General features: G+C 41.4%; 1 protein-coding gene across 1 annotated transcript in view; it reads right to left on the bottom strand.

Annotated features, from left to right (window-relative positions):
- jph1a (junctophilin 1a) overlaps positions 1-18,410 on the bottom strand; it is a 44,841-nt gene extending 26,431 nt beyond the window's left edge. Inside the window, exons 1-3 of the mRNA XM_049564963.1 lie at positions 18,299-18,410; positions 17,676-18,178; positions 12,547-13,315 (exon numbers count right to left, since the gene is read on the bottom strand). Of these exons, the coding sequence (XP_049420920.1) occupies positions 12,547-13,315; positions 17,676-18,054 (1,148 nt within the window). The 5' untranslated portion in view covers positions 18,055-18,178; positions 18,299-18,410. The remainder of the gene's footprint in view (positions 1-12,546; positions 13,316-17,675; positions 18,179-18,298) is intronic.
- Positions 18,411-21,834: the final 3,424 nt, after the last annotated feature.

Genomic DNA, 21,834 nt, shown 5'->3' with positions numbered 1-21,834 from the left:
CCTGGCAACCACTTGAGCTTAAGGAATAGTTTTAATTATGGTCTGTGCTCGCTTCTCCAATCTCCTGCCACCATTCACCCCACTGTCTGCACACACACGCACTCACACAATCATACACACACAACCATCAATTTCCTCTTCAGTGCAAAGCCAAAAGGAGCATTAGCGTTAGGTTACATCTACCCACAGCTGAAAAAACTGTGATGCAATCTTTGTACTATCTATCTTTATGGCCATATCATGAGCTTAATGGAAGACATGTGACTGATAGTGACATAAAAAGTCAACTATTATGACATTTTTTTAATATAATAATATCTCACTATCACAGACTGCAACTGCTAACTATATATGGGTCAAGTCAAGCATCATTACAAGAATAAAATCCAGTGTTTTGTTGCAGCAAAACATACCGACTTGTACAAACGCATCACAAACACGCACGTCCACACATACAGTATCCTCCACGCATGTGCCTTCAAGAGCGGTTGCATGCTTCATGGAGGGACCCAGTGTGGAAAAGCAATACTCTGAATCAACAAGAGAAGTGATAATTCCATAATCCAATCCGTGAACATCTGGAGCGAAAGCGGCCTAGCTAGCCAATCAGAGTGGCTGAACAGATTTAGCGGGGCACATTAGTATCCAGAGGTTAAAGACACACGGCTGCGGAAGCAGGTAGAAAAAAAATAAAATAAATAACGAACGGATTTTAAGAGTTGCTTTAGGCAACACAGGCGGAAATGACAGACTGACTTTATGCCTCACATAAGCAGATGGCAACTATTACGGCTGAATCTGTTGTTGCTGCCGGTCTTTATTTGTGCATTTAAAAGACATTTCGGGTGGTATTTCTTGTCTGTTGACTGTGGATATTAAAAGGGTTGGATAATATGAGAATATACTCTGGGAGATAACAGAAATGTGTCTACAGATTTTGCTATTCCAGTCACACTTATGTAGCTGTTTAAATGGCTATTGCTGACAATATTGTGCATCTAAAGGTGATTTATGGCAGCATTTTATTTTTGGGTTTGTCCTCAATGTGATGGGTAATGTTGATTTTTTTGTTTTATTTTCTGCATAAAAAACATTTTTCATTTTATCTACACACACACTTTCAAACAGAAACCGATTAGTGTTGCAACTATAAATCAAGTCTGTCATTCGGCAAAAAATACATCTGCAAAAACGTTATTACTGGAATAGTTTTAAGCCACTTGAAAAGTTGGAAATTGTAATTGTAATGGACGTTTATGACATGTTACAGATCAAACAACCAATTGAGGAAATAATGGACAGATTAATCAATAATAAAATAGACTGATACTTGCAGCCCAAATTACAATGGTGATGGGCTGGCCCCTAATAGTCGACCAAACGTTAGTCGACCAGAGAGGTCATTAGTTGGCAAGATGTCATTGGTCGCTAAGTCGCCGAAAACAAAAAACAAAAAAGGGAAACTCTATTGGGAGTAGCACCTTGTCAAAATAAATCAAACCCTATATGACTGGACCATGTGGGAATTTAATGTGAAAGGACAGACACAGGAAGTGGCCATGCTCAGCAGTCAGACAGGAGTCAGGTTAATTTCCAGGGCTGGTACCTGCGGTTATTCCACAGGCTAGTTAATAACATGTCGGGCAGGAAATCCAAAGTGTGGGATCATTTTGAGAAGGTGAAGGACGAACCCAAGGTGATATGTAAACTCATCTTCATTGGTCGACTACAAACATGACGTATCATCTGAAACATGGAAGTAGCTACATGCCCATTAGCCCACAGCGTCATTAACAGGCGGCTCGCTCAGTGTGTGACGTGCACTTGTAGATAAAATATAGGCCTATATTAATGAAGGTTCATTAGTACGGTTTTGTATTTCTCTGTAATGTAGCACAGTGTTAACAATGTTACTGATACTATTCTTTCTCACACCTTCAACTCAAACCATTGTGTTGCTCCGCCCAAAATATACCATTTAATAATTAAATTAATATCATAAACATGTGGGTGACTAGTCGACTAATGGCTCTAAATGATATGAATGGGCAGCCAAAATATCAACCACCCACATGTATAATATATGCCATATATGGACACAAAATAAGAATATATATAAAATGAAATAACATAAACATGCCTCTCCAGTGCATATCTATTTAAAGAAACTGTCACAGTCTACATGCTGCGGACGCTATTTTGAGGAGTGAACAGGTTTTTCGCTCTCAGTGATGGCGCCTCTGGAGCAGGCCCAGCACATAACATACACTGAACTGACACTTATTAAGGATCTCTTCCTGATATCGAGCTGCAGCACCTTTAACAAAGCCCACAACTCATTATAATGTAATTGTTATGGACTCGTAAATCAATGACTTTTATCTGGATCTACCTCATCAACAGAAACCATTGATCCTAACATGTTGCACACGTGTTTGAGAACTGATATTTGTGCCAGTGTTAAATAATGTAAACAGCTCTTGAACAGGTGCGCAGAGTCAGACACAGTTGCACAGTGACATTTGGGATTTTTGCATATCTTGTCACGTCATCAGGAAATCTCAGGAGGACGGGGCGTACACATGGACACACACACACACACACACACACACACACACACACACACACACAGAAGGAAATCCCTGGAGATCAAGCTTACTGAACAGAAACACCATTTGCCTGCACTCATTATTTCTGTACATCTCAGATCACAGTGTGTCTAATACAACATCTCGCTCACTCCGCTGACTCTCATTAACCGCTGTTACATACACAATTAACACAGAGACAAGCAGACACAACCACATGCGCTGTTAATAAATGGAGGGAGTACAGTCTTGTAGGAAAAGGAAAGATTATAAAGGGAAATGGAGGAGTGGGTAAACCATCTGTACAAGTACAAGAAGTACTTTTAAATTTTTAATGGTTGCAGGTGAACCACTACATGGGTTAACCTCTTTATAGCAGCCTTGGACTCCACATGACTCCCCCCTCTGCCCGCCTGCCCGCCTGCCTGCCTGACTCATCCCACTCTTTCTTGAGAAGCTACAGAAATATGTGCCATTCTCAGAGCGATTACAAGCCACAGCCAGTGTAAAAGGCATGTTGGTGAAACCCAATCCTATCACCACTGCTAGCGCTCCACCCACATTCTCCTCTGCTCCCCCAAGCTTCCATACTGTACAATGTCAGTCACGAAATGTAGCCTATCCCAGCCTAAACTGTAGATTCCTCGCACACTCTTTCCCTTATCAAACCTTTTCTTTCGGTGTAAACTCTTGCTGCTGGACCTGCAGGCCGAGGATTGATTTCTGCCAAAATTCTCTCCTCTCGCCCTCTGACTGTCTCCCACCAGGGAGGAGAAATATTAAGAAAGGAACAGAGAGAAAAACAGCTTCTTACTTTCACTCTGAAAACGCTTGATTTTCTTCTCTCTACATCAGTCCTATTTACTGGGATATAGCACGGCATCATATTGTGTATCAGGAGCAGCAGACACCAGACTCCCTGCTTTAGTCATATATTCTAAGTGATGTAGTGTTTTGTCCCTTCAATGAGGAATTAACCTTTATTAGACTGCAGTGAGCTTCTTGGTGGGCACATATCTGCTCTCCTCTGTCTGGTAAACATCTGGTATCATCTCTTGTTTTAAATCTTCTTTGTGTTTTGAGTCTTGAATGATTACAGGCAGGGCTGTGCAATAATGAAATGACAAGACTAGTGTAGTCTGCAGTCATGCTGTTGGCTCTGTGAGGCTGTACTTTGGCACAGTGCTGCTGTAAGCTAAATGCTAACGTCAATGTGGGAACAATGAATGTAATGGCTGCTTCCACAGTTTGGGACAGACCAAAAAGACCGCCAGTAGTGCCGTGTTCGGGAGACGCAACCATACGGCAGTCTTGTTGAGGCCGGATTGTGTGGACAGTTAAATCATTTGACAACCAGAAACCATGGGTTACCAGAACCAATCACAAAGCAGCTGCCAACAACGTAAGAGGACGCAAAACGGACTAAGCTACAGTGCAAAAGTGAAAGAAGCTGATAGGATCACGTCACTGATAAATGATTGATCGATTGATTAAACGTTATCATCCCAACAGCCATGTTCATGTTGTAAGTAAGGCTAAAATTCAAGAAACTAAGTTAATATAGTTTTTTGTTTTAGGCATATTAAGAATTTGCCATACTGCACAACAGTGAAACAACATTCATTACCTTGAACATAATATTGGTTATTTTGTTATTGTTTCAAATCATAAAAGACTGTATATTAATGTGAAAATATCTCTATTACGCAGCCGTAATAGCTTAAGGTAACATCAGCTTTTCCTTATATAGCTACATAAGGGTAGCTTTTTCAACCCGGACCCTTATTTCCAATGTTTTTGTGTCTAAGTCATTTACGGGAAGAACAATTTTTGAAATTGGTCCAGAAAAAGGCGTAATGTAACTGCTCGGAGGAATTATGCACCTTCAATTTACGTCCACTAAAAGTGTTTGTTTTTGCCACTGACAGTCTCAGATTGTTATGTGAAGTGTCTGACAGCATTATTGAAAGGATCCTTACAGAGGAAGACATTTTTGTGAACAAGTAAGAGCCTTTTGTTTAACCAGAAACAACCCAAGAATCGCTATCATCAAACACACCAGACTCCATTCAAATAATGAGTAATTTTAGCCTGTATGGAGCCAGCATATTTTCACATCTAACTGGGTGAAAAAAGGGTTAATTTCAACAAAAGCAGAGTTGGTGATTGTTGGACAGTGGAAAGATGAACCAAGACAGTTTTTGTGAGTTTAATTTTGTTTCTGTTGACTTTGAATGAAGTGTGTTTAACAATGATAAAATTACTGTTTTTTCTGAATGGAGTCTGGTGGTTGGAGATGTCGGGGCTGTTTCTGCTTAAACAAAACATCATTCCATGATGTTGTCAGACACTTGAAATAATAATCTGAGCCTGTCAGTGGCAAAAACAAGCACTTTTAGTGGACGTAAATTGATAGCGCACAATTGCCCCAGGTGGTTACATTGCAACCAGTTTCCCTGCTGTCAGCTGCAGCGCTCTCGCTCAATACTGAACCAGTTTCAAAAACTGCCGCTCCCATTAGTCACTCACACACAACAACATGAGAAAAAATGGTTCCAGGCTGAAAAATGCCAAACGCCACCCTTTAAACTGCATCCATGGCTCCATCCACTGACATCTTTCAAGCTGCTAACTCTAACTTTCCTAAATGATAAGTTAAGAATAAGATTACACTACACTCTGTAATTTGATTTCACTGTGGGTTGTTTGAAAAATGTTTGACTAAGTCGCGGTGCATGCGCCATTGCATCAGCTACATTATTTATAGCTCTTTCGTATGTACAAGCTGGCAGTGACGCTGGTCATTAAAGGTACTGATACAGATAATGTGAGGCCGGCTATTTCTTGTGTGTGTGTGTGTGTGTGTGTGTGTGTGTATTGGTGTGTGACCATTTGATTCTGTCAGCAATAACTGTTGTGTTACCTCACACCATTGCATCGCCATAAATATGAGACAAGTCCAGGGATAAATATACTGTATGATGTGGCTTGCTTTACTCTGACTCGTGATTCAGATGGGCGGCCCACAGTTACAGTTACTGTACGCTTCGTGCCTTATTGCTACTGTACATTTTGTCACTTCATAAAAGGGACAAACTTGACATACTTTTGAAAGGTGTGCGGCGCCACTTCATAACAAGAGGTGGCACCGGCACGGATGTCATACACACACATGCACAGACACAGAAACATTTAACCCAACTGCACCTCTGCCCCTATTTGGAGCAAGAAGAAGTCATCCCCGTCGAGGACAGCCAGGATGGAATCTTACATGATGTACTGTGGTTTGGGATTATTTTGTTTGCATGTTGAAACACAGGCTGATCTATAACTCTCTCCAAAAAGGGCAGGTGGTGAGTGACTGAGGTCATCACACAGCAGGTGATAAACAAACACCCCTGGATACAAATGCACCACACACACACACACACACACACACACACACACACACAAACACAAACACACCGCACACACCGCATACACTTGCTTTGTTCTCTTGCCAAATGATGGCAACCTCATCTCAACTTTCACATCCAAATGCACAGTTTCTCCCATTCTCTTTAAATCTTTCCCTCCTATTCACGCACACACACACACACACACACACACACACACACACACACACACACACACAAACAGACATTTAGGAGAGATGATAGTGTGAGTGAGATGGCGGGATGCTATATCAGTGGTGGGACGGGTATATATTCCTGGCTGGTGCTGATAAGCCAACTGATGCCTTGCCTTATTTAGTCAGTACTCACTGCTGACACACTAGCAGAGTAGCGCACACCGCATGGCATGCACTCGCACTGTATGTGTTTGTCTTGTGTGTGTGTGTGTGTGTGTGTGTGTGAGGTGTTCCTGTATGGAGAGAGGTGAGTTCTGATTAGGTGAAAGCATATAGATAGTCTGTGTGCCTGTGAGTGATTGGAGGTGTGTGTGAGAGAGAGAGACAGACGACATGGATACACCCACACATGTGCACCTAATGTTTTACTACTAACATGTACAGTTGCTGGCTTCCTATGTTGGGTTATGAAAATGGAAAAGGGACCAATGACATCATGATTCGTGATATTTATTAGCAAGCTTTCTGTGAGCGTCTCACCTGGTACTGCTCAAATTTGGCGATGGCTACTGGCCTGTATTAGGGCAACAACTATTGATTATTTTCAATATCAATTAATCTGCGGATTATTTTCACGATTAATCGATTAATAGTTTAGTTTATGAAATGCCAAAAAAAAAGTAAAAAATGAAAATAAAAAAAATCTCAGAGCAAAGAGCAATTTCCAATCGTCTTTTGGCGATCAAATTGCCAGGGGATTTATATTTTGCTTTCATTTTATTAAACATTAAAAAAAAAATCAATGTCATAGTAATGTCTTGTCTAATCAAACAACAAGCTTTCCGTGCACGTCACACCTGGCACTGCTCAAATTTGGCGATAGCTACTGGCCTGTATTAGGACCGCAACTAACGATTATTTCGATTATCAATTAATCTGCAGATTATTTTCAGGATTAATTGATTAATTGTTTTGTCAAAAAAGTGGAAAATGCTCATTAAAAGTCCAAAACCCAAAGACTATCATACCTTTACCGCATCATACGTCATTTACTATCACAAATAAAAAAGCAGCAAATTCTGACATTTAAGAAACTAGAACCACCAAATGTTCAACATGTTTGCTTGAAAAGTGACTGAAATGATTAACTGATTATCAAACTAGCTGGTGATTCATTTTTTCCCCCACTGACTAATCAATTAATCAACTAATCGATGCAGCTCGAGCCTGAATTCATGCCCTAAGACACTAAGCTTCTTCAGTTTTAAGTAACGTCATCTCCTGCACATCTATCAACCTACAACCAGTTATCCACCAAAATCCATCCCATTTCTTAACCAACTCCCTGTCTGTCCTGCTTGCAAATTCAAAGTAAATCTATTCATATATGTGTGTGTGGCATAAGGACAAGCTAAACAGGGCCAAAAACAGCCTTGCTGGCAGAGGCAAAAAAGTGATGATGGCAAACACTAAACACTCCTGAATATCATTAGTCTCAACTTTTTGCTGATTGCTGTGAAGAAAAAATAAGCACCATATAAATATCTTTCCTGCTGCAGAGGACCGGCATATTAGGTGTTGGTTAACCTTTCACTAGAGCCTGCAGAGCAAACACTGCTATCAAATGGACACACACCCTTGGCCTGGGCGCACGGACCGGCTTACACTGTGTTTGTTTTAGCATTTTTATCATTCTTTGCGTTGTAGAGGCAGCGTGCTTAATCAACTTCACCTCGGAATAAGCTATGCAGACATTTAAACTAACGTTGTGCGGTCATTTTAACACCGCACACACACACACACACACACACACACACACACACACTTCTGCTGTTGTGAGATAACACAGTGAGTTTAGGTGTAACAAAGGCCATTACAGTGGATTACACAGTGGATATACTGACACACCACCACCGGGCCACCCAGGATACCTAAACTGCTGATCTGTAACAGAAAGGCTTTGTGGGAGAAGCATCATGACACCGTGAACTGTTCAATGGCACAGTCACTTATCGCAGTTCACAGCTTTCTTACACACACACAAGCGCGCACTGAATGTGTGTGTGTGTGTGTGTGTGTGTGTGTGTGTGTGTAGAAGTCCATTTTACATAGATAAGGCCGACAGCAGTGAATGGGGGTCATAGTCACAGAACTCCACTCCACCTCATGGCACTAGCTCTCTATTGATTGGTTAATCACAAGCATGAGGTCATCAGCTCCACTCCAGAGGCTGATGGGATGGCTCTTCTGTACAGTAATACACAGGGGGAGGGGTGGGGAGGGGGAGGGGTGGGTGTGCCCCCTCTGTGCCCTTTTTAAATTCTGCTTTCTGTTCATTTCTGCCCACTCCGGCCTCCTCAGAAACCTCCTCCTCAGCATCCCCCATCTTATCCAATCACCATTTATCCCCTGGCCTCGCTCACTTCAATCCATTTCTCCTCTTTCTGTCTCTCCCACCGGCTCCCTCCCCTCACCCCCCCCTCCTCCCCGTGGATCCACCGGGTACGCTCCACATTCAAAGACAGAGAGTCACGTGACTAGAACTGGATCGATACGAGTGCATCTTTTTTGCCATGCACTGTATAATGAGACTTACATAACGTGCTTACACACAGCCGTCACAGTCTGCCATTCTGGCTGTTTATAACACAAATACAGTCTTAAAAAGATTTCAGTCAGGGGAACGGAAGGGCTTGTTTTCAGATTTCCAGCAGCACATGATGGAGCGGCGCGTACCAGGCAGTAATTTGATCACTTACTACAGTACAGGGGACCTTGTTCGCTGCCATAAACACTTTGCATCAGCTTGAATGCTTTTACTGTTGCTGCTTTAGCGCTATGCATCAGGTCATGTGTATCCTTCCGCGTAAACTGTTTCCTGTCAAAGAGGAGATCTGATGGCTTTTTCTTTCAGCACATTATCCATTTTTCTCTTTTCCCAGTGGGTTTGTTGCAGCCTCACCGGCCTTCACTGTAACAGACACAGACTCATGATATCACGGGTCTTATCTGTGGAGTATGCAGGAGTTTTAATATTAAGCATGTTAAATCCACCTTATGTAATCTTTAGCTTATATCCTTGGAATCTGCAGAATAAAGCATTTCCTCTCCCCGCTTGTGAGAGGAATCATTATATTTTAAAAGAAGGTCTGGATATTTTAATAAAGCCTGCTATTCATAGAGCCTGCTATTACTGCATCGCTGAATGGCTGGGTTCAGCTCTGAGTCGAAGTACTCTTATTGGTTCACTGTCCTCATAATATTGAGGGTGTGTATTTTATTCTATCAATATATAAATGATAATAATTCAGTCTAAAAAATGTCTGAACAGCAGACAAAAAAACCCCTTCAAAACAGGCTACATATATACGTATATTTTTGTAGCCACGCTTGTGACGTAGCTCAAAAGATGGGAGCGTCAGTTTGGTGGTCCATCCACCACTTTGGCCATGACTAAAGTATCTCATCAACTACTTTCGCACTGATATTCATGGTACCCAGAGTAAGGTTGCTCAATTGTTTCTATGTTCATATCTTCTAAATGTGGCCACTCAAGATCGAAGAAACAATTAACATTGGTGAATATCTGGCTGCCGTTCATGCCCGTTCAATGCAAGAAAAGTGTTGAGTAAAACATTTGCGTCTGGTGGCAAAATTGCATCTTAACATTGTGTGGAGTTTAACTTTGGTGAACTCGCAGCCTTAACCAATAGCAAAGTAGCATGTGTGGAGGACACAGTGATTATTGCTGTGTTTAACCAGCCTATATTTCAAAATTGGGCCATGAAAAATACAAACTGTCCTACATGAGAGATGCTGCCTGGCGAGCAGTGAGCAGTGAGTCGGGAGACAGGCAGGGAATGTATGAAAATGGAAAAGGTGCACCCCAGCGTTCCTGTTCTACAAAGTTTAGTTCTTATATTGTATTAACAGATTGCCTTATAATATGGTGGAAGGACCAATCATTCATCTCTATATTATTTATACAGTCTTGGACATACTGTGGAGACTCAACTGTAATTTACGGATGAATGGATGAGAATAGTGAAATGTTATGTCAATGAACATGTGAACCATGTAAAATCCTAATAAAAAGAGAATTGAAAAAAAAAGAAAATGGAAAAGGTACCAATGACATCATAATTTGTGATATTTATTAGCAAGCTTTTTGTGTGCGTCACACCTGGCACTGCTCAAATTTGGCGATGGCCACTGGCCTGTAATAGGGCTGCAACTAACCATTATTTTTTTTATCAATTAGTCCGGCAATTATTTTTACAATTCATCATTTAATCTATGAAATGCCAAAAAAAAAAAAAGTGAAAAATATTCATTACCAGAATGCAGAGCAGGAGATTTATATTTCGTTTTCATTTTACGTAAAATATTTAAACATTTAAAAAAATCTAATAGAAATGTCTCCTCTAATCATACAACAGCATCCTTTTAAAACTCTTGGTGCAACAATATTACAGCATCATGTTCCACTTTACATTATTTCCTTATCTTTAATGTCCCAATCTGAATCATAACTGTAAGGTTAACAACTCTTGAGCAGACATGTGGAGAACTGAGATGCGGAGTGTCACATCCATGGAAAAGAGACAGCAAATTGGGCTCAGTGGGAAGACATGCTGCTTCACCTGAAACATCTTTAAATGCAGAGTCGGGTGCAGATTGTAGACATTATATTAGAACATCTTAGTTCTGACAGAAAGTTAGTTAAAATCGCCTTAATATTGGTATTGTCAATATATGATTTGATCGTCAATTGGCACAAGCCTGGCCCAGAGAATGAATCCTAAAGACTCTGTTGATCCCCTGACTCTTATTGTAGCGCCACCCAGCAGGTCAAAGTTTTGTGCAAACATTCATGGCTCCCAGAGGATGAATCAAAATAGCTTTGCTGGTCCCCTGACAATTCCTCTAGCGCCACCATGATGAAGACATTTCTAATTTTGAGTAAAATGCCTCAACAGCTAGTGATCAGATTGTCGTGAAATTTGGAGCATATGTTCATGTTCACAGCGGGATGAATGGTAATAACTGTGGTGATCCTTTAATAGTTCATCTCGTGCCGTCATCAGGTCAAATTCGAATTTGTCCACTAGTATTTTAGTGCTAATAAGCAAATGTTAGCATGTTAACAAGCTAAACTAAAATGGTGAACATGGTAAATATTTTACCTGCTAAACATCTGCATGTTAGCATTGTCACTATGAACATGTTAGCATGCTAGCATTAGCATTTAGCAATACTGTGCCCAAGTACTCTACAGGAGTTTTTTCCCTAGGATGGCGAAGGCATGGCCCACCCCACTCTTCCTCTGGTTGGCTTACCCTCACATTCTCACCATAATCCTAACCAGTATCACTCCTCTTGCCCAATCAGAGAAGGCAACTAGTACTAGCCAATCAGAGGCAGAGGAGGGTGGGTAATGCCTTCACTATCCAAGGAAGTAAATAAGGTGTATTGTACAGTATAGTCTTATTCTTCAAAGACTAACTGAGCAGACGAATCAATTAAAGTTGAATTATAGTTAATTGTTTCTTTAAATTATTTGATTCATTGACAGAATTATTGTTTGTGTGTGAGTATGAGTGTGTTTTCTTTGTGTTGAGTGTGTGCATGAGACAGAAATACAATGAACTTGGTCTTTGTTTTTGCGTATTAAAAATGCTAATATGTTTTCATGCATGCAAATTCCTGTGCACCTCTGGAGACAATGGAAAAAAAAAATCAAAACAGGCGTGATTGCACAGAGACCTTTTCACAGCTTGTACACATCCTCGCTGTCTTCAGTCTAATGATTCCCTGATGCTACGAAACCAGAGGATGTCAAAGCGATGCTGCGTACACTGAACTGTGTCCCAGTAGGAGGGAGGCTTTAAATGAAAAGGTCACATCTCATCCACCTGTTAAAGAGCAGATGCCACATCAGAGCAATACTTGGCAGGAGGAGCAGGTATCGTTATTGGGCACACGAGACGCACTTGGCGCGAGCGCAGGTATGGCTATACTGCTCACACACATAAACTCGCAGGCGCACAAATCTCTCTCTCACACACACAAGATGCCTGACCCCTCAGCCTGGGAATGAAAGATATGGGCAGAGAATAGAAACAGAACCTTTTCCAGGGATGATCACACCGGCTACACAAAAGCCTTGACTGTTGATGATGTATAAAGGTCGGGGCTGTTGTCATGGGACTCCACTTACACAAGACGGGGCCTTCAATCAGACCTGGAGATATCTCTCAAACAGGCCACTGCTCTGACTTTTCAATGGCGACAATAGACTCCTGAGGATGTTTACCCCGTCTCTCTTGTGTTTACACAGTAAACACCCACATGCACATACACATGAAGCATGAATGAACACATTACCTGGAAGCTGCTATTTCCACTTTACTCCTGGCGATGGCTGCAGCCCTCTGTGCCGCCTCCACGGCCCGATCCACCTTCTCTTTGGTTTTGGGGTTCTTAAGAGGAATCAACTGCTTCCTTATTCCACGCACCAGCACGTTATTTTTGTACTTCCCTTCTTCTTTGGTGCCATCTGGGAAAACTGTGCACCCGTAACCATGGCGCTTGTTGTTAAGCCACTCTCCCTCATACTTCATCCCGTTGGATCTCTCTGAAACACCAAATCCATTGCGCTTGTCATTCTTCCACTCGCCCATGTACGTCTCGGTCGTGGTGGCATCCACATGGTCCTCTAGAGGTAGGTCCTCATCCGGCAGCTCGCCATCTCCAATGGATATGGTAGAGTTGGCATCACTGGAGCTGATGCGGCTCATGGCAGCATCACTGCGTGCGGAGCTGCGCTTGCTGGAGATAGAGGTCCGAGAGTCAGACTTGCGCAACTGCCGGAGGCTGCCGAAGAGTGAACCTCGGCGGAACAGGCCCTTCTTCTTGCCAGTGACGACCTCGCTGTCTGAGTGGAAGTTAAGGACGAAGCCGCCGCGACTGCCTGTTGGTGTGTCTGCAGGGGAGGAGAGGTCCTGGAGCACTGTGCCGTTGCTCTGCTCAGAGCGCAGGGAGGCCAGAGACGTGCGGAGAGGAGAGCGGATAACGGTGGCCATGCCATAGGGAACACTCTGACGCACGCCGTAGCCATGTCGCATCCCACCCATCCACTGGCCTTGATAGGTACCTGAGGAAGCAGCAGACAGGAGTGAATGAGATTAGTCACAACAACTGTTTACACTAACCTTTTCACCTCAAGGCCTCTTTGAATGAGGCATTATGTGCATGTGACTTCTCATCACATGTTGCACATGTGTATAAGTTGTGACTAGTGCCACTGAAGAGTGAGTTTTCTTTCTCAAACTGTTTTGTGTTAATACTTTTAGAGGTCAGACTATCTGGTTCTTCATTACAAGCATTTAGCTCAGAGGAAAATACATTATTTTGTGCAGCAGACGTTTGTTTTGTCTTCTTTTCTGTCAGTCATCCTGAGGCCCCTCAGGTTCATCCTGTGACCCACTGGAGGGTTTCTAACCCCAATGTTGGGAACTGCTACTAAATAGGATGAAACACTGTCACACAGTCAGTGTTTCTACAAAATTTCAAAACTTTTCATGACTTTTCAAGAACCTACAATAAAATTTCCATGACCTTTCATAATGTATAATACGAACAGAACTGCACAGTGCACTTTTCTCCAAATGGTAATTATATTATATTGCAGAGCCCCCAAAGTGGGGAAGTGACAGCCGAGAGTTTGGTTGGCACACTGGTCATTTCTTTTGGGGAAAAAGAATGCTCTTTACCTTCGAACTACCATGGTCTACTTTCAGAGCAGTTAAAAGGTAACCAAAGTGCGCACTGGCGCTCTGAGTGACACCCTAGGCTGCCCATGTCACCCTGTCAATTGTTCCACATCACAAATGCAGCACAATTAAAAGGATTAGTGGGACATAGGTATAGAAACTTTGGGATTCATGAGCCTACATGTTGAATTACACTGTTGCAACATTTTTGTAGCAGATCAGATTCAAACCCTTTTCAAACATAGTATCAGCTAGGTGGCATGCACCGACAGGAAGGTGGAGTGTGGGGAGAAAAAGAGGAAACGGACGTGATTGTAAACACAACGTCACCCACAGAAACATAGATTTTATAAAGAGCTACAGACAATAAATGACTGTTACAGTACATTACATGGAAGGTTACTAACGGAAGATTACTGGAACAATTGATTTCATTACACACAACAAATTCGATGACTTTTCTGAAACTTTCAAGGATTTTACTAATTCCATTACTTTTTTACAGGCCTGGAAAATTAGACTGTGGCCATGGGTGCAGATCTGATGACAAGTTTGGGGGGGACACAGTCAGTTGTGATTTTTTTTTTTAATTGCATGCGTGCAAATCATGCCCACAGAGCGCTTGAGATTGCCAGCATATTTCACGATTTCATAGAGGCTCATCACCATCACCAAGTCATTCAAAAAGCACTACAAAGAGAATCATATGCTTACCTTTACTGTTTATTTCTCTTAAACAGCCAGTAGTACATGGAACCAGCCATCACCCTCCTTTTCACTGCTTCGCTGTTAGTTAATGCTACTTCTAGTTTCAGGGTCTCAGGCATGTTATGTCCACTCACGTTCTCATCTCTCGCCTCTCACGGATTCCCATTTCTCCTCATCATCTTCCCTTTCTCCCAGTATATAGGAATACTGTATACATTTGTTCAATTTCAATCATTTAAGCTATTTAGAATTGGGGGGGACAATTTGTGTTTTTCAGAATTTGGGGGGGGACATGTCCCCCCCCATCCCCCCCGGGATCTGCACCCATGACTGTGGCATTCCATGGCCATGGGGACCCTGCACAGTATTGAAAAATTCAATCCAATTCAATTCAATAGAACTTTATCTATCCTGAAGGAAATTCTTGTGCCAGGGAATGCTTCAAATTACAGTAACCACAATCTAATGTTCAAAACCAGTAACAACCAGAGTAACCAGTGGGTTTCCCGGGTCAGGGTCACTCACTGGGCCTAGTTTTAGAACAATAGAGTATTAAATATCTGGCAAAATATATAAATATACAAGACAAGAAGTGTTTTCTCCCCAGATATTTAAAAAAGGAATATCAGAGCAAAAATGGCATGGCACTTCTATTGTGATTTAGTGTTTTATTCTTAGCTAGTACACTCTTTTACTGTCTCTAAACTAAAATAATGCCTTGTATTTATCAGGTAAAGAGGTAGGAAAGATGTAAGGTGACAAAAGTTGCTCAGAATGGTGCGACTTTACGTTTAATAGCACTGTTTCGGCAAATTAAATTAGGCCTCACTCTGTGAGTAACTCTCTCCGTTACCCATCAATTCCAAGAAGAGACAGCTAGCATCGGCTGGTATGATAAAGCACGATCAAAAGTGGTCCCAAGCTGCTTGTGTGTGTGTTTGCCTGTGTGTACAGTCTGTTTGTCTCACCGGGCCCGCTTCCAAAAAGTGGCTGTCTTTTATCTAAATCAATTGAAATAGTGTACGAGCTTAGAAAATGTCTGCAGTGTGGGATTTCCACAAACTGAGGAAACATTTTAAAGTGCTCCTGCAGATGACGGAGTCCTTAAGGGGGGCGTTTTTGCACCCACACTGATGATAACAGCAGATTATTTGAAGATGTGTATATCTGAACAGCTTAACCTATTTTGAGGAATGCTTTTAAGTCATACCAGGGTAAAATGTACCGTCGCAGTTACACTGAGTTTGGATTTATTTTGGTGCTTGTGGTGACAGTCACAAGAAGGTTTATCTCTGCATTCTGTTGGCCAGATATTCTCTATATCAGCACTAAATCCTTGAAACAGCGTTGCATGTGGGAGCACGGAGGAGCCTTGCTGTAGGGGTGCGGAGTATGTCAGCTAATGAAATGTTTTCTCTCCTTCCCCTCAGATCTGGGACTGTGAGCATAACTAACTCAATCACAGAGATTTGATTAAGGTACTGATACTGAGGATCACTTGGGATGAATGTGAATCACTCAGCGAGGAGCCTATTTTCAGGGCGGCCAATAACTCCCCCACCGACAGTAGGCACATCCACCACCATCCGTTTGTCTCTGACGACAGGGAATTGCTATGAGTCACATAATGAGAGGAATACTTCATTAATCCCATTTGGTGCTGCTGAGCCCAATGAGCATGTGCTGTCCTACTGTAGCTTCTTCAGAGGATCATATTACAATTCTGATACTTATAATAAGAAAGGCTTGTTAAGCCAGCACTTGAATCTCATTGACCAGTACAATTAAATAAGGCATAATGGTCAGAATCTTACAAAAAAAAATGATATACCAGCCCGGGCAGGAATTTAGATGGATAAACAGCGTGAGATTAACAGGCTGGCTCTGCGCTGCAGTTCAAATCGGTGACCCTGCAGATCAAGTTATCAGGATGTTGCAGGGTCAGACAGCCAGATGTTCTGTAGATCCTCTAGGATCAGCTGATTTCCCAAGCCCGGCCCTCTGTAACCATCATATGTGAGGCATTTACTCTGCACCATAAGGCCTCCGTTAGCGGAGATGATGCTCACAAATCGCCCAAAGACTTGGATGTTTTATAATCAGAGAGGACCGTCTGTAATATTGCTTGCGAGCACTTGTGTTTGCGGGCTTATCAGGATGTTTCCTCCCTGATCACACAGGTCTCGAGACAATCTGTGAACACACCAGTGATTAGTGAGATCAAAGCTCTGAGAGGGGCCAGCGCTGACCTCTCACTCCCGTGTCGAAGAGTGTGTTCTGTGTATCACATGGCTGAATGCATGGATGATATCTGTATATTTGTAAGTGTTTTATCTTCCATTTTTGAAGTTTCACAGAAATTAGAAAATGCATCCGACGTGTAAAAACATTTGCACTAGTTTTTAAACAAGTATCAGTGTCTTGACACTTGCAGAATGGCTTTGCTGCCAATAAAAGTAGCACTTTCTCAAAGTTCTTTTCATTTGGAGATGCTGGCATTTACGCAAAAGACTTGCAGAGGTGTGTTATTGCAGTTTAATGTGAAAATGATAGAGGAGTAGGTGATAGTCTGGCTATAATTGGCTCCAAACACACTGATTTGCTCTGATTTCCAAACTCCTTCTGGTGCCACCGAGCTGGCAACAGGAGTCACTCTCCTCCCACTGTCATATGAGGAGCAACCGGTAGTTGCCAAATGAGATGTGCGTTGGAAAAGAACCCATAGCCTATCTCAAACTGCATCCTGCAAGTTAACATGACAAGACTGGTAAGTCATAGTTTTTTTAGGGGGAGTAAGTGATGATGCGCTTGACCACGGTGCGCAGTGCGCAATATCAGATTCAACTCAGATCATATCAGATGGAGATCCATGCACTGATGTATTTCCATTAGCCTCCCTCAGTTTGAGCATCCTCACACACACACACACACACACACACACACAGGGTTCATAACACATCATCAGCCACAGCGTTAAAGCGACACACACGTTAAACAAACACTGGGCCATATTTATAAGACAGGGTTTCTTACCGCCATCGCCGTAGGTTTCGATCCCATATCCATCCTGCAGCCCGTTGCTCCAGGTGCCGTCGTATCTGGCAGGTGTGTTGTGGCTCTGCCGGATACCGTACCGACCCTTAAAACCGTGACTCCACTCCCCGCGGTATATCCACTTTCCTTTATTCTCCACCCCGAGCCCGTGCCGCTTCCCCTGGGACCAGTACCCCTTGTAGGTATTCCCGCTGGGCCAGGTGTACACCCCTACTATCTCAAAGCCGTGCGACCAGGACCCGGCGTACTCGCCCTGGCCCTTGGGTCCGGTGCAGATGCCGTGTCCGTGGGCTTTGCCATCCTCCCACCCCCCGCAGTAAGTGCCACCGTCGTCGAAGTCAAACCTTCCGCCCGTCATTCAGATATAGGCTGGAAATAAAGCCGATCGTGCGCTGCTGCAGACTCAGGCGTCTCCAGGACCGAGGTTGGGGGCTCCAGGACCGGTGGTGTGATGAAAGGATGAGCCAACAGGATGATGATGACTAGAGAGAGAGAAAATAGCAGGGTGAGGAGAGTGGAGTGGTACTTCTAGACACGGATGTGCAATACAAGAGGCATGCGTAACGGTAAGTGTAAAGGTATGAATGGTGGGCGTCATTTACCGGAGGCGCACGCCGGTTTCTCCGCGGTGTGTTGCTCGTCTCCCCCCTCTCACCCACTGATCACAGAGGGAGAGAGAGAGGCGTCGAGTCCCTGCTGAGGAAAGACACTGGGCCAATCGCAGCGTCACGCCACAGGGACCTCCCACTCTCCCCTCCCTCTCCCTCCCTCAGTGGACGCCTCAAACCACCCCCAAAATAACGCACCTCCATAGGCCTACCTATAACAGCCCCCCATACATCTGAGAGACGCGCCGGATTTTACACAGCTATGAATTCCCACATTGCAATTTCCCATCATACATCATAATATTTATCTGTGATTATCAATGGTGAGTTTATGATCACACTTAATCGATAAAATCCCCATTACCTATTCTGTGAAATGATAATGTAGTGCACTAAAAACTGTATACAGCTCTTTAAAGTCTTAGAAATCGTAATAATTTGTAAAAATTTGTTTGATTTTGCACTCTAAGATTTTTATTTTTCAATTTATCTTAAATATTGTCTTATTATTTCTGCTATATATGAGAGCTATATATGAGAAACAGTGAGTGAATTCAAAATGTGTTTTTGGCCCATGTGACCTCAAAATGACTTCTTAAATGTATATAAAAAAAAAAAACTTAAATAATTCAACAATTAGATTACTCAGTGACATTATTTAGTGAATGAATCACATAAGTCATTCACTCTTTAAAATGTGCATAAAATGTTGTAAAAAAATAAGTATCGCCTTAAGTGATAGTGGTGACCTTTAATATCAGTACTTTTTGCTCTGAGGTTGACCAACAACAGCCTGTGTAGACCAGCAAGTGACTTACCCATTAAAGGAATAGATAACAGCGACCTCTGCTGTCCAAATGTATTTATTGCATAGCTGGAGAAAAGTTAAAGTGAGAGGTGAAGTGTTGAGCTGTGTCGTGTGGATATGGGGTGCCGTTTGTAAAGTGGCTCACGCTGAAAATAACATCAACATTTTGCCACATTTAGCTTCAAACAATGTTTAAAAAAGTGTTGTGATTTTTTTAACATCACCTTTTACCACATTTACAGCAATATTTATTAACTTAGACATATATTAAATAGTTAAATCTAAATATTAAATGTGGCACCTAAATGTTAAATTCATTCATTCATTCATTCATCTTCTAACCGCTTCATCCTCTTGAGGGTCGCGGGGGGGGCTGGAGCCTATCCCAGCTACATCGGGCGAGAGGCGGGGTACACCCTGGACAGGTCGCCAGACTATCGCAGGGCTGACACATAGAGACAAAGAACCATTCACGCTCACATTCACACCTATGGACAATTTAGAGTTATCAATTAACCTAGTCCCCAATCTGCATGTCTTTGGACTGTGGGAGGAAGCCGGAGTGCCCGGAGAGAACCCACGCTGACACGGGGAGAACATGCAAACTCCACACAGAAGGGCTCCCACGCCCGGGATCGAACCGGCAACCCTCTTGCTGTGAGGCGAGAGTGCTAACCACCACACCACCGTGCCGCCCCTAAATGTTAAATCTAAATATTAAATCTAAATCTAAATGTTAAATCTAAATGCTAAATCTAAATCTAAATGTTAAATCTAAATGCTAAATCTAAATGTTAAATGATATAGTGACGTGAAAAATGTGAGATATTCATATATATATGTAGCTAAAATCTGCTGGTTTTCTACCCCGAAGTATTTGTAAACAACAGGGTGATTCCCTCCGAAGGGACACTAACAACTCAAAATACACGTCAAATAAAATTTCTCCAAACATGTTTCTTGTTATTTTAGGTAGTTATTATCACGCTAGTGTATGTTCAAGTGTTCATTTCCCCCGATAAGCTGGTTTTAATTCGTTATTTCATTCTATAAACACAGTCTGACCATCTCAAGCTTTTATTTTGAATTTGCATATTAGCTAAATATTTAGTTTCACCCAGAACATTTAGATTTAACATTTAACATTTAACATTTAGATTTAGATTTAACATTTAGATTTAGATTTAGATTTAGATTTAGCATTTAGATTTAACATTTAGATTTAGATTTAATATTTAGATTTAACATTTAGATTTAGATTTAAGATTTAGATTTAACATTTAGGTGCCACATTTAATATATAGATTTAACTATTTAATATATTCTTAAGTTAACAAATATTGCTGTAAATGTGGTAAAAGGTGACGTTAAAAAAATTCACAACACTTTTTTAAACATTGTTTGAAGCTAAATGTGGCAAAATGTTGATGTTATTTTCAGCGTGAGCCACTACAAACGGCACCCCATATGTGGAGAGTGTTGTCACGTGGAAACCACCTGTTGTCTTTATACATCACAGTTTTTATACTTAGTTATGTTTTAGCCCTTGTATTGCTTGGTGATGATGTATGTAGTACGGTGGCCCTGGGGGTCAAAACACTACAACATTTCCAAATGTTTTCTGAAATGCTGTAGTGTTTTGACCTCCATGGTCACCATAATGTATGGAATTAGCAAGACTGCTACTATTACTAGTACTGGAACCACTAGCAAGATTAGCAAGAAGAAGAAGAAGAAGCTTTCAAGGGATCATCGACACATCTGACAGAGGCATATTCATTTGAGAAATTGATGTAACCACAAATAAATGTTCAAATACTTACACTACATCAGGAGTCACACACAAGCTGTAACTCTGTCTCTACTAATAAGATTCTTTTGGGCTCTGCTATGTGACATTGATTGACAGAGAAGTTGGGGACAAATTCTGACATTCTGAAACTTTTGCACTGTCATAGAGACAGCAAAAAAGACATTGGAGAGATTTGGAGAGTTGATATTGATTATTCTAGTACCTTCTGTGAATTTGATGAAGAAACAATCTGCCATTTGTTTTATCACTGTTTGTGTACGAGAATATTTTAGATGGATGTCTTTATATAGGAAGAAAAACTGGGGGTACATTCAGTTACAGGTTAAAGACATTTTTGTGTGTTTTGAAAGTAATGGGGTGTGTAAAACATATAAATAGTACAGTTAATCTTAGTATTGGGAAGATTCCGCATTCACAAGAAGAGGTGGGTGGAGTCTAAATGTTTCTATCAAGACCTACAACAACATGGCACCACAGTATGATACCTTAGAAATAAAAAGGCAGTTAAAATTATGTGTTATAAATTATAAATTTCGTATGAACAGATAATACATTATTCTGGATTCATATTACTTTTTCTGTGTTTTTTCTTTTTTTGTCTTCTTTAATTTTGTCTTTTCTCCATATGTATGTAACCCTGGCAGGACAGTTCTCTGTGTTAATGTACTTATGTTTGTTCAATAAAGAATACAAATATATGTATATAAAAAAAAGAAGGGAAAAAAGAAAAAATCTATTAAAAATCAAAAATCTATAAAGGGTCAAATCATTTTATTTATTTATTTATTTATTTTTGAATATGCCAAATAGTAGATTTGGCCTTGTATGGTTGCGGCAGTAAAATAAAAATAAAAATAAAAATAAAAATAAAAATAAAAATAAAATAAAATAAAATAAAATAAAATAAAA

This window comes from Epinephelus fuscoguttatus, linkage group LG21 (assembly GCF_011397635.1).
Source record: "Epinephelus fuscoguttatus linkage group LG21, E.fuscoguttatus.final_Chr_v1".
Classification (NCBI taxonomy): domain Eukaryota; kingdom Metazoa; phylum Chordata; class Actinopteri; order Perciformes; family Serranidae; genus Epinephelus; species Epinephelus fuscoguttatus.
This window is presented reverse-complemented; position numbering and strand designations above follow the sequence as displayed.